Here is a 13,602-nt window from a genome sequence, read left to right as displayed (position 1 = left end):
TCCTGTCAGTAGAGGGACTGTGTTGTTCAGATGCTGCAGAAGCTCTATAGCTTATTACCAGCTGGGGACAGACTGGAAGCCAGTGTGTCATCTCTTTATTTAATGGGTCTTGCCCCAGGAGAAAGCTCTGCCAGTAGAGCTGGGGCTGTGGAACAGAGCTGCCTGCCTGAGGAAGGGGTGGCCTGGTGCAAATGTCCCTTGGTGCAGGACATTACAGGGTGAGGATCAGGCAGGGACAGCCCTGCTGGGCTCAACTACAGTGCTACACTGCTATCATCGCCACACTGCTGGGTCCCCTGCTCACCCCTGCCCCCTGCTCCGGCCATACCTCGCCTGCTCTGGAGTGTGCTTCGAGCAGTCTTCAGTGCCTTCTTCTACTGGTTTCATCAGCTTGCCCATGTGCACACCGCTGTGTCAGTACTTTTGGCACAGGGCTGAGCAAAATGGAACTGCTTTGCTCACCACCACCAGGGACCCCTGTAAAACCACCCTGCCAGCAGAACCGAGACCCATGGACCTGCTTCATCTCAGACATGCAAGTGTGTCAGAGCAACCATTTTAGCTATTTACATATTCGTATCGCTTTTCTCATCGGGCCATTTTCATAGAGCCAGCTTGGGCTGACTCTGTTCCCACTGGGATGCCACTGCAGGCTTTCAGCTGCTGCCCCCTTTCTTTTTGACCTCCTGAGAATCAGTTCTCAGCAAAGTTTTTGGTTTTAATGAAATCTGTGGGCTAAACCAAATCACTGCCTATTTTCCCCAGTAGGGAACTAACATCTGTCAGATTCAACATCCACAGCTGTATTCCTGGCTTTTGGGACCCACTCAGCTCCCCTCATAACTCCTTCTCAGCCAGGACCCACTGGCCTCTTACATGTTAATGCACATATGTGGTCGCTGCTACATGCCATGGTTTACCTGCTTTGGGCTCCTAATCTCTTCATCTCCATGGCATGTGGAATCACACAGGTTTCTACACATAAGCCTACATCAGAGAACATGCATGTTGCCCGAGGCAACTCACATTTGGTTTTCTCTAGAAAAACCCAAGCTGTTCTACTTGATTTTTGCAGGGACCAGGTAGGCCAGACCAGTGCATACCAAATGGCCCAAATTTACAAACTCCTTGCAAGGAGTGTGCTGTGTTTCCTGGCTAATGTCTGAAAGCAGAACTGGGGTCTGACTGCGTTTTCCTTTTCTACATCTCTGAAAGTCACTAAAATCAACAGAATAGATAAAGTCCCAGTCTTTGTCATTCTCTGTTAAAGTATCTGGGCGGTGATTCAGTTGCCTGCTTGTAGGTTTCTGATGTCGTGCAAGACACACTAAGGTCTCTCAGATGCTGGCATGGGCAGGCAGATAGCAAGACCTTGAGAGGCAGCACTGGGAGACCAGGCAGTGTAAATGGGGGCATCTAGGCCAAGCGTCATGCAGTTGGCTCAATGCCTCCTCAGAGCAACAGCTAAGCTTCCTCTTTCCACCATCCCTAAGGTGCTGGGTACCTCCTATTGCATTTACTAGTGTCCAACATACCTGAAATACTTTAGCCACAAAGTCTCTGCCTTGTTGCATGCTTTCCATGTCTTGGTTGCCAAATATGGTGAAAAATTAATCCCTTAGAAGCTTGGTTGCAATCACAGCCTCCTGGCTCCTTTTTGGGTAAGCTTCAGGTAATTTTCTAAAGAAATCCATAACTACCAACAAATACTGTCTGGCAGATTCCATCTCAGGCAAAGGCCCAGCAACATCAACAGCAATGAATCACAGTAAGGTCCCCAGGAGACACTACTCAGTAGGGTTTATCCACATCTTTGGGGACCCACTTTTGAAATACAACCCATGCAAGAAATGCATCACATTTCCAGCAGTACTTTTTCATCATCTGCCTGCATTTTCCTCAAAACCAGTTCTCTCTTGGCTTGACTAAGGATTTTGCAACCCTAAGATGTCCAATGGTTTTGACATTGTAACAAAACCTCAGAACCTCCTTTTTGAGTGTTTCAGGTATAATGAACTCTCATGAATACTCATCACACATTGTTTTATTTCCTCATCTCCTATACAATATTTCATCTTTAAATTCCAAGCTTTCTCACTATGACCATAGAGCTGTTGCCCTGCTACTCTGAAAATACTCCACAGCAGACATGGTTGCCAAATGAGGGGTTTAATCACACCATATTTTGATACCAGGAGCCTTTTTGAGGGATGCTTTTAGCTCCTTGAACTCTCTCTTCCAAACCTACACCTACTGGATGAAGCTGGAGCATTTTCATTCCTGCAGACTGTGAAAGGAAGGAGAAAAGAAAGTGAAGCAGTCTCAATGTTTTCTTGCTGTCCTGCTGAGGGAGATGTCTGGTCCCTAAAAAGAGCATTTGAACAAGGCATTGCCAGAACAGCCTTTGGTGACTTTGCTCTTATGTCAGTGCCATCCCCACCCCACAGACACCCCCAGCTGTGTTCAGTGGAAACTGCTACAGCTCTGAAAATGCCCAGCTGCTCTCCTCCAGCCACCAAGGTAGTTTTCCCTTCTCACAAGGAGGATGTGGAGCTTTTGTAATTCTGGCAAATCAGCAGCTGAGCCTCCAGCAGCGGGATCAGTGCCCCGCAAGGCCAGGCAGGCTCACAGTGCCCTGCTCCCTTCCCTTGCGTTGGGGAAGCGCTGCCCTCTCACCCCTGGCTGAGTGTTTGCCCAGGGTGCATGTTATACCTCTTTTCAACAGGTCACCTCACTCTGGGTTGACTTTCAGATTGGCAGCCTTGAGTTGCTCATAAAATGTTATCACTTTGTATTAAAGGGTTTATCATATGCCAGGGTATCCTCAGCTATAACGGAGGGATTGGATGACTGGTCATACAATACCTGCCCTGTTGGTCTCTTGAATGAGGGCTGCCTTACACAGGTGGTGGGAGAGCCGCGCTACAGTTAGCTGTGGACTTGTCCTAACACAAAAGCCAGTTTCAGCACTAGGTATCCACAGGGGGAAGCAAAATGAACCTAGTAAGGCACATCCCGGGTATTATCTATTAATGGTAAGGCACAAGCACCCTTTGATTAGCATATTTCACAACAAAACCCTTGCTGGCCTTTTTTTCTAACCAGGACAACAGATGAGGTCCAGGAGCTGGCTACAAGCTCAGGGGCCTGCCCCCAGAGGCAGGTGCCGCAAACAGATTGCCCAAAACTCCTTCTTTTGCATGAGCCATGTCTTTAAAGGAAAACACTGCAGACTGAAAGCCCTGGGGCTCACTGACCAGGTACAGGCTGAGTGTTAGTTCATCCCCCACATTGGCTATGCTGAGCATTTTCCTGGATACAGCAGTCCAGTCACCCACAGGCATTTCTCCCCAGCAAGGACACTTTCCCCAGTCCCTGCCTTCCCTCATACCCATGGGGTAGCTCCATTTTGGACTGTCCCATCATCTACCTCTCTGCCTAGTTTCACTCAGCAACTGCAGTACCTAAACGAGCATCTGCGATGCCTATAAATTACACATGTGATAACCCCTCTCTTGCTGCTTGGCTTCCCAGTAGCCCTCCCTCTGAAGCGGACTGCTGCCAAATGGAGGCAAATAGTTTGCTCAACAAAGAACTCAATTTTTTTGCCACCAAGGCCAAGGAAAAGGGGATTTCCAGTATAACCAGCCACAAAAGTACCCTTCCCAAAAGGAAACTAATTAAAAGCTACAAGGGAAAAGTAGGGTTCTCTGAATACCAACTTAATATCCAGCCCTGGGCACCACAAAGCATTGCTACAGCCTCAGGTCTAACTTAAAACCAGTATCACCCAGCTCTACATATGCAGCTTCAGGTCCCTCTGTTTTCTGAGTTGAGTTTGGGCCTTTCAGTGTATTTTTTATGAGGCTTTGTCCTGACTAGCCATATATTTATAACAACCGTCTCTGTGGATTCCCCTCCCCTTCAGAGCCGCACTTAACCGAGCCGCTGCGCTCACGTTTGATGCAGCCAATCCCCCATTGCTTTCTATCCTGCATAAGGCCCTCTTTCTAATAGCTTGAAGTGGTAGGGACTGGGTGGAAATACTCTTCTCTCTAGCACAGGACCGTATACCTATATAAAGCAACGAGCTTCCCTCTCTTCCAGTAGCAGCTTTTCCTATTCTGTTGAAGGGCTGAAATGCAATATTTAAGCTTTGCCATAAATCCCACAGCTTCATGGAGTGTTTCTGGCCTCCTGCATGATCTGCCTAAGTGTCTAGCAATTGGTCCATCGGCTATTTATCTTGGAAGTCCTCACTGGCATCTGGAGACGTGAGGAACACAAAATGTCTGCAGATCCTCTGCCAATTTAGGTGGGTCTCTTCTTTCTCTTGCCTTCTAGCATTTGGCTGTGTCCTGTCTAGCTCAGACTGATATCTGGCTCCAATCTGCTTACAAAGATTCAGACCAAATCTTGATAAGCCAGGTTATGTCTATAACACAGTGCTTCTCAGCTCTCAGGTATGGGTCCTTGCCACAGCTGTACTCCTGACTCTGCTCCTGGATGAGGTCTGGGCATGCACCATCCCAAGGAAGGCTAGAAAAGAACTACACAGTGCTCCAGAAGGTCTTGCAGCCTCCTGAACCAGAGACCGGCACTGCAACCCAGGCTTTGGAGCATACTCCTGCCCTAGCGTTTGACCTCAGGTTCTTCTCTGTGAGCAAGTGCTGCAAAGCAAGGCTCCATCTGGCTCCTCTTTCCAGCCAGCCATGCAGTGGGAACGGACATGCATCAGCCTCCCATGGGGTCCTTTCTTGAGTGGCATTGCTGGGGCTGGAAAATCCTGATGCTGTGGGCCTCCCTGTGCTTGCATTACAGAGCATATGCACTGGAAATGGGCAGTCATACAGGTGACCCAAGCTCCGCCTGGCAGACCAAACAGCCTGAGACGAACCCCACACCCAGTAGGCTGGAACCCTGGTGAGCCTTTGGTTTCCTTTTTGAGATGGTTTTCTATTCTTTCCGAAACCTTGCTGTGGCTCAGGCGTCCTACTAAGTTTCAGGCTGAATAACATTTTCCCCATTTCCCCTGTTTTGTGAATCATCATCTGGTCTGTGTTACACATGCTCCCCAGCACCTTGTGGATTTGGGGTCTTGCAGCTGGGCCTTCAGATCTCTCTGGGTACTGTCCCAGCACAGAGTCATTCTCTGATTGCTTTTGACCCTTTCGGGGAAAATTCCTGAAATTGCCCTTTCTCCCGTGCACAGTTTACAACTTTGTTTTGTTTTAATTTAATTCCTTTCACTTTACACTGCTCCTGAACAGATTAGATGTCTGCAAGCACGTTTTTTATGTGATCCCGCTTGCATCAAAAGAATTAATACAGTTCCCTGTTTCCCTCTTCGGAAACTGCATCCTACCTTGACACCAGCGTTACCACTCCCAACTGAAGCAGTCAGCCAATATCCCAAGACCTGAGGAGGCAGTTTGCACTACCAGGAGGAACTGATGAGACCCAAGGTATTTGTTTTATGCAGCAGTGTTTGCAGACAAAGCACCATCTCCCTAAACACAGTAGCAATCAGATAGTATCATTTCAAGATGTTACAAGTTTCTTTTATTTCCCCCAGATAGAAACCTGCCCAAAACTTTGTTCTGTCTCTTCCCCAGGTTCCTCATTCCCCACTAATGGCACTTCTTTGATGGGCCTTGACTTTCTGTTGATGCCCCCTCTTTGGTTTCATAGTGTTTTCAGACTTTTACTGAATAAAGGCAGTTGCTACCTTCATAAGCCCTGCAGAGTTTTCACCCAGCCTCAGCACAGAGCATGTCTATCAGTGACTAAACCAGCTTACCTTTCAGGCTCCATCACAGGCTAAAAACCCACTTGCCTGACAGCTAATGAATGCAGTTCTTGCTAATAAAGAATATATTTAGAAATAAAGCTGATTCAACCATCTGTTGCCAGCAAGCAGGTTAACTGTATCGGAATAAATCCTTAAACCTCATCTTCACAAAAACCCCCAATTTAAGAGATTTAAATTGGCATTTAAGTGCCGAGTTAGGCGACACAATGGTCTTCAATCAGTGCAGATAAGGACAGACCATAGCTCATGACACACCACCTTGTCATGGCTAAATCCTGCTGGGACCTGAAGATAGCAGATACTAAATGTTGAATCACAGCTATTCTCAAGGGAGAGATAAATAATTTGATGTTCATGGATTCATACTTATACAGTCCATAAAACCTGTTACAGACCACCTTCCACAATAGTGGTGTGTCTGCCACTGCTGATCACCCCACAAGATATCTCCTCTTCTTCTTCCCCTGCTTCTTCTCATTCATCTCCGTTTCTTTCTCCCTGCAGCCTTCTCCCCTATTCCTCACTGACCTGTCTCTCTTTGATCAAAAAATTACTCTAGAAGTATGATGGTGATCACAATTGCTCATTCACATCATGCCTACTTATGTGACAGTCAAAATACGAAGGTGATGTGCAAGTATGAATGAAAACATGATGAAGCAGAATCACCAGTATGTGTAATAGCATTGATTTGTCTGACCTTACACAGAAAATAAAGTGGAGGTAATTTATTTAATATATGTAAGCAGCTTTCCTCCTTTACTTATGAACTTTCATTTGCAAGTTGAGGGAGCTGAGAGACATGTAACTATGGGAAATTACTCTAACGCTTTATTCATATGAAATGTTCCCATCCATCTCTTAGTAAATGATTCGCGTGTCACAGGGGTCACATATTAGTTGTATTACTGCTCAGGCTTCTCCTAATCCAGAACTTTTTCTCATTTCCTTTTGAAAATGTATCTACATGAAGATACTAGACCTATGCTTTCCAAGCTGATTAATGATTGAGATGGGATTTTTTTTTCCAAACGTGTAGGAGTAATACCTCAGAACCACATGCATTTTGGGGTAGGGATTTCTCAGCATTTTCTGAAAAGCAGTTACCAACCAATACCTTGTTTTGGCAGATGTAGGTTGCCCACGCTGACAGGTAGCTTTTTAAAGATGAGACCACTCATGTGGACTGACAGGTTGAGCCTATTTTATGTACTGAGAGACCCGAGCATATGAGAACACACCAGTTGCTACAGTTTCTTGCACCAGATAAGGACCTGGCCATCAGGAAACCTAAGTTCAGTCCCCTCCAAAATCAAACACAGGACCTCTACTACATAAGTTTTCTGACTCTGGCAGTGGGTCTCTTCTCCAGCCCAGAGTCTCCTTCTGCTGGAGCCATGGCCCTGGGAGGATCCCACTGATGCCACTGAGTGGTGACAGCTTGACCTTGCACAAGCCACTCACAGGTTCCGAGTCTCACTTTTTCTGACTGCAAAATGGGAAGAAAAGTCTCTTACTGCCACATGATGTGTCACGCTTTTTACCTGACAATTGCTACAGCTACCCAAACACCTTGAACAAGACTTAAGGGCTCCAGGGAGTGAAACTGGTTAAAAAGCCTAGAACCTGGGTGACTGAATGGACAGGACTGTGGCTGGAGATGTCCTTTAGCAGCAAACCTTGGCTCCAAGCCGCCCAGACATCACCTCCCTCTTACAAGGGAAACTCATCATGGCTTTGAACGAAGGGCTTGGAAAAGGAATAAATCTTCAAGATCTGAGGCACTGAAGGCTGCATATTAGCTCCCCTTAAACCCTGAGTGCATTTAACTTGGGAGGTTAGAAACCACAGCCAAAGAAATGTCTTTTGATTCACAACTTGTTTTGAGCAGTCACCCATAAAGCAGCCAGTGAATCACTCCAGCCAGTTAGTCATGCAACCACACTGAACGTACACTCAAAAGGCAGCACAAAATAAACAGCCTGCAGCTCCAGATAACACACACACAGCTCATTTGCGTTATCTGGCATCAGCATATATTGTTAATAGGACTCCTACACCAAACCCTTAGGAAAAGACGCGCTCAGTATCTCTCTCCCCATCAGTATTTTTCTCGTCTGCTTCGCACTGCGCTGCTTTCAAAACACTTAAGACTAGTAAAAGTTTTAAGGCTCTTTCTTTCTCTTTCCGCACCCTCCTCGTCGCTGGTAACGTCCTGCTGGGGTTACAAGCGTGCGCCGCAGAGTTAATCCCAATCAGCAGCGGAGACGTCGAAAATAAACAGCTCTAGTGCGAAAAGAAATCTTCCTGTAAGGAGGGAGCGGCAGGAATGGGGGGGGGGGGGGGGGGGGGGGGGGGAGGGAGGCTCCCGGTCCTTTGACACATAAGTGTTATAAACAGCTCGGGTCAGAAATCCTATAAAAGTCTCCAGCCAGATCTACCGTCCAAGTCAAGAGAAGTGCAAAACATCTTTGGAAAGAGCCGCGAATAGATAGATCCTCCTGCGCAGCCGGGGTGAGGAGCGTGAGCCCTACCTTCGCGTCCTGCTCCCCGAGGAAATCCCGCAGGTTGCCGCGGAGGAGATCCCGCACCTCCCGAGTGTCTGTTCAAACAGAGGCTTAGCCAAACTCCTGGCGAGAGCTCCCTCCCCTCCCTGGGAGGGTGCCGGAGCCCTTGAATGGCAGATCTGGTGGCCCTATTGTGGAAAAGAGACGGCGATTGCCAGGGCGGCGTCAGCAGCTCGCGGGGAGCCGGCGGCCGAGCCCCGCCGGGTAGCGGGCCCTGCGGCACCTGGGACGGGCTGGCCCTGCCGCCCGGCCCCACTCCAGCTCCTCTACCTTCCCTCCTGCTCCTCACCCCCCCCAAGCTCCCCTACCCCCCCTCCAGCCCCTCACCTCCCCGCCTTCCCTGGCTCCTCTCGCTGCTCCTTCTCCCCAGTGTCCGCCGGGGTGCCGTCCCCCCCTTCCGCATACTTCTCCCCTTTATACTCTCCGGTTGCCCCCCGCGGAGTTGGGGGCAGCAGCATCTCCTCACCCCCGCAGGTCGCCCCCCGCCTCCCCTTCCATCAGCGGGAAGGAGCCCGGGCAGGAGCCGAGGGCCCAGATCAAAGCTGAGAGGGGAGGGAAGGGGGGGCAGGACTGGGGTGGCTGCCCCCCACCTCCCCAAAGGCCCCCCCCCCGCCGGGCCAGTGGCGGAGCCGTTCCCACGGCGATGCCCACCGGGGCGGGCGGAGGGCCCGGGAGTGGGGGTTGGTGTAGGGCTCCCAGACCCCGGGGTGCGAGGGAGGCACGGCATAGGGGAGCCCCGCAAGGCTCCCGGTAGAGCAAACGGCCCTGCGTGGGTCACCCACTCCCGCCCCAGGCTCGGGGGAAGCGGGGAGGTACTGCCGGTCCTCCCCGGAGCGGGGCGAGCTAGGCAAAGCGCGCCCGTTCCTGCAGTTCACCTTACGTTAGGGGGAAAGGAGAAATGCATTAAAAGTGTCAACTTAAAAAAAGCAAGCAGCGAGCCTCTGATTCCTACTGCACTTGCTTTCCGCGCTTCTATTAATAACGCACTTTAGGCTTCACTTTTTATTTGCTCGCTAAGTAAAAGAAACAGTCGTTTTTTGCATAACCCGGCGCTTAAAAAAGTTCCTCCGTTAGAGAAAGCCAGTTTCCGTTCTTCTGTCTCCCTTGAGCACACATCCCCATCGCATTCGCCTTCACTCCCCAAAGGATTTTTTTTCTAACCCGTATTTCTAGACAGCGATATAGGTATATATTCGTGTGGGTATATGCGTACATGTGTTTCAAGACATATAACTTCAGCTCCACGCGGTAGAAAAGGCAAGTCAGATTACTACAGCACATAAATCATCCGAAAGCTTTTTCCCCTTCTAAGCCAAGATATATAACCTATTCTGAGGGCTTTTATTTAAGATTTCTGCTTTAATTGCTGATGCCGGTCTGCGGGGTAACCCGTGCCTTTATTTAGGGCAGGGAAAGCGGAGGAAGCCGTGCGGGGCCGCCGGTACCCGCAGGCGGGGGAGGCGGGAGCCCCCCGGGACCTCACCGGGAACCCCTGGGGTCCGAGGGGGGTCCGAGGGAAGCCCGGCCGGGAGCCCGGACCGCCCCGTGCCACTGGCCCTGTCAGAAGCCAGGCTGGAAGCCCTTCGGCGACTGCCGCTCGCCTCCTCCTTGGATTTACAGCCGCGGCTCTCCCTGGCCTATATTTATCCCTACAATGCGATAGAAGGGCTTAGATCTAGAAATAGAAGCCGAGTGCAATAGATGGCAGGCACGGGCTTTTTTATAACTCGAAACGACTTGTTTATTAAAGAATAAAATTAGAGAAAAGAATTAAAGAATAGACAGAGAAAACAAAAAAAAGCGGCGGCGCCCTCTCCCGCCGGCTCCTTGGGTGCCCGCCGTGCCGCCCGCCGGGGGCTCGACAAGCGAGGGGGGAAAGGTGGAGGCGAGAGCTGGCTGCGGGAGGAAGCCGGCCGTCTTGGCGGTCTTTTTTTTTTTTTTTCCTGGTGGTGGGTGTTGTTGTTTTTTAAATTAAGGCACCTACGGGCACTGCTTCCCACCGCCTCATCCCCGGGGAGCCAGCGATCCCCGCCGCTCTCCTTCCCCTCCCGCACAACGCGCACGGGCTGCTGGAGCCAGCGGGGCGGCCGCCTCCTCCCCGGCTTCCCGAGCAAAAATCCCGCCCGTGGTTTCCCCCAGTCGCATTGCACCCCCCTGAGCGCTAGCTGGCCGCGCTTACACCCGCTGCGGAGAAAGAGGATGGCTCCCTCTTCCCCACCGGGAATTTACCGGGTGTGTCCCGGGGCTCGGTGTTGTCCCGGTCCCTGTAGCCAAGATCCCGGGGTACAAGGCCTGGGTTTAGCCGTTTGGGAGAAGTCAGAGAGGCGCCTATGGGTGCTAGTCAGTCTACGAAACCCCGATCTGCCTTTATTAGCGAGTCTCTTCAATCATTAACCGTTAATATTATAATTGCTATTAATTATCCTCGCGGATCCATGTGTCTCCAGCCACATCACACGGAACTCGCAACGAGTGTGGCTCTAGGCCGGGCTGAAACTCAAGCCCGAAGCCCAGCTTGAAAATAACTCGGAGGGGAAGCCCGGCTGTGTTAAGGAAGGCAATAGACTCGCGTGGCTCTAGCGGGGGTTGTAATGTAGCATCACAGGCTAAGCCGGTGCCCTGGGCTTTGCAACCTACAAAAGTAAGAGAGCCAGTTAGCGGGGTGGGGTGGGGGGGTGGGGGGGGTGGCCGGGAGGGCACAGGGGGCTTCCCGGCCATGCCGTGCCCTTCCCCGTGGGGCCCCAGGCGGCCCCCGCAGATGCAGAGCTGGCCTTGGCTCCGGCGTGGGCTTGTCCGCCCACGGGGAAGGGGTAGAGGGAGAAAAGCCCAGCCTAAGTCCCGGCCAGAGCCCTCCTGCCACCCGGGAGTGGGCAGGAGTCGTGCGGCCCCAAAAGGGGGGACGGGACCGATCCTGGCCCGCCCGGGCTCAGGCAGCCGGCCTCTTCTTGGCAGGTACTTAATGCCCTTTCCCGGGAAAAGGAGTTACCTAGGGGTGGGGGGAACCCGGGCCTGGATCAGTGGACAAGGAGGGACGCGGGGACATCTTGGCTGCAGGCAGGGATGTGATGGACGGCGCCTGAACGCGGCCCGGCAAGCCGGGCTTTGGGAGCTGGGCAGAGGGAAGGCGTCTCTGCTTCCTTCGAAGTCTAGCGATGGAGGAAAGGGAGAGTAAAGAGGGCAAAAGAATACGCAAAATGACGGCGGGAGCCTAGAGGTGGGATGGCCGGCCTGACCCGGGCCTCTCCTGGCTTCTCCGCGGTCCCGCTCCGCTGTCACCGCCCGCCTTGCTGAGCTTAGCTGAGCTCCCCGGAGCCCCCGGCCCGGCGGGATCACGGTGGACCGGTACACCCAGGCTGGGGACAAGGCCGACCCTCCCCCCGCCCCAGGCCGGGGCAGCCCCTCTTGGCCCGCCCGGAGATCACCGGGAGGGAGAGGAAGAAATTTCACTTCCACTTTCTCTTCTTCGGCAAAAATAATTGCGAGTGTTTTATTTGTTTGGCTGCTGGCTTTTCTTTTTTTTTTTTTTCCTTTGGTGGGGTGTGTGTGCGTGTGTGTGTTTCTCTCTTTTCCCTAATCACCTCACTAGAGCGGAAACCTCCCGAAGAAACCTTTTAAACCCACGATTAGAACGGACACGAGAAGCGACCCAGTCCCAAGGCCGTCCTGACGACCGCCAGTGCAAGGGAGTGCCTTAATTACCGCTAATGACCCGCAGAGAGGATGCTGAGCGGGTTATCTGCAGCCGGGCAGAAATCAATTAGGGGAGTGGCAATTCGGGGAGAAAGTGAGAGACGGGAAAGCGGGAGAGACCGTTAAAGAGGAAAGTGAAGATTTGGGTGAAATTATCCAGAAATTCTCCCTCTGCAAGAGGGGCCCCGTAGAGAATATTTTGCCTAGTCCGGCGGTTCACTCTTTCTTTCTCTTTCCGTTTCTCTCATCGTTCACCGTGGATTTCCTCGCATTGCCCGGCCCCGTTCAGAAATTACAATTAAAATCACGGCAAAGCGGGACAGGGAGGGAAGGAAGGAGGTGGGCAGTGGGGGACGCGTCTATCTGCGGTCATCGCGGGTTCCAAACCCGGCTGGGAAGAAAGATATTGGGGGGGGGGGGGGGGGGGGGCAGAGCAACCCTCCCAGCCCCGCACCATGGCAGGACGGTGCTGCCCGCCGCCGGCAGCGCTGCTCGGTGCACCGGAGCCGGGACAGGTCTCCTTGACCCCGAGAGGACTCGTCCCACCGGGCAGCCCCCGACACCCTTCCCCCCCCTCCCCGCCCCAGGGAGGCCCCTTTTCCAGCCCCGGAATCTCTCTCCGGTTTCTTCCGCGGTGCTTCCCCGCCGCACGCCGAGGACTCACCGTAACAGGAGACCTGCAGAGCTCCGTTGTGGCCGCTGCTCTCTTGCAGCTTAAGGTTGCTCTCCGGGGGCGTTTTGCAGGGGCCTCGCTGCATGTAGAGGTGCTGCTGCTGCGGAGGGTATTTGTTAAAGGAGGCCGGAGACCCGCCGGAGCCGGGAGCCTGGACTCTGCCATCCAGGGACTGACATTCCTGCTGGCTGTAGCGGCTCCGGCACTTAGTGCTGCTGTCACCAAAGCCTTGTCCTTTGCTGGCCAGGAAAGTAGGGCTGAACTTGTCACTTGCTTGAAATGCCCTAAAAGGCGAGGAGCCTTCTGTGCCCTGGGAGGCTGCGTTGTAGTAGGAATCCATGGCAGCCGGATCACAATAAGAAACACAAGTATCAGCATTCATTCCTAAAATTAAAAGGCCCGAGTGTCCTTAATGCGCTTGGAGGGGCACCAGGAACCTCTTTTTCTCTCTCCCTCTCGCATACACACACACTCACAGCTGGGCCAGGGCGCTCTAAGAGGATTCAGATGTTCTTGAAAGTTGACCAGATCTCCAAACCCCCTTAAGATCTCGCACAGTAAAAGGGGTCTTTTCTTTCCCTCCCTCTCTCTCTCGCACACACTTGCCCTCCAAACTATCTACACCCTAGAGAGGCTCTTCTCCGCACTTTCCCCCCCACACGTGGGGGGGGAAGGAGCGAGAGAGAGACCTCTCCCCCAATTAATATGTAGATGATGACAGTGGAGGGGAGGGGGCCTGGGAAGGGGGGGGGGGATGTATGTGCATGGGGTGTGGGGAAGCAGAGGGGGGTGGAGGTCATATCTTTTTCATTAAAAAAAACCCCACACACAAAAACAAACAACAAAAAACCCCAAACAAC

At 52.0% G+C, this 13,602-nt stretch overlaps 1 protein-coding gene across 1 annotated transcript in view; it reads right to left on the bottom strand.

Annotated features, from left to right (window-relative positions):
• ALX4 (ALX homeobox 4) overlaps positions 1-13,334 on the bottom strand; it is a 44,205-nt gene extending 30,871 nt beyond the window's left edge. Inside the window, exon 1 of the mRNA XM_064452295.1 lies at positions 12,734-13,334. Within this exon, the coding sequence (XP_064308365.1) occupies positions 12,734-13,124 (391 nt within the window). The 5' untranslated portion in view covers positions 13,125-13,334. The remainder of the gene's footprint in view (positions 1-12,733) is intronic.
• Between the last annotated feature and the right edge of the window lie 268 nt (positions 13,335-13,602).

This window comes from Phalacrocorax carbo, chromosome 5, assembly GCF_963921805.1.
Source record: "Phalacrocorax carbo chromosome 5, bPhaCar2.1, whole genome shotgun sequence".
Taxonomy (NCBI): domain Eukaryota; kingdom Metazoa; phylum Chordata; class Aves; order Suliformes; family Phalacrocoracidae; genus Phalacrocorax; species Phalacrocorax carbo.
Note: the sequence above shows the minus strand (reverse complement) of the source record. Positions and strands in the feature narration are given on the sequence as shown.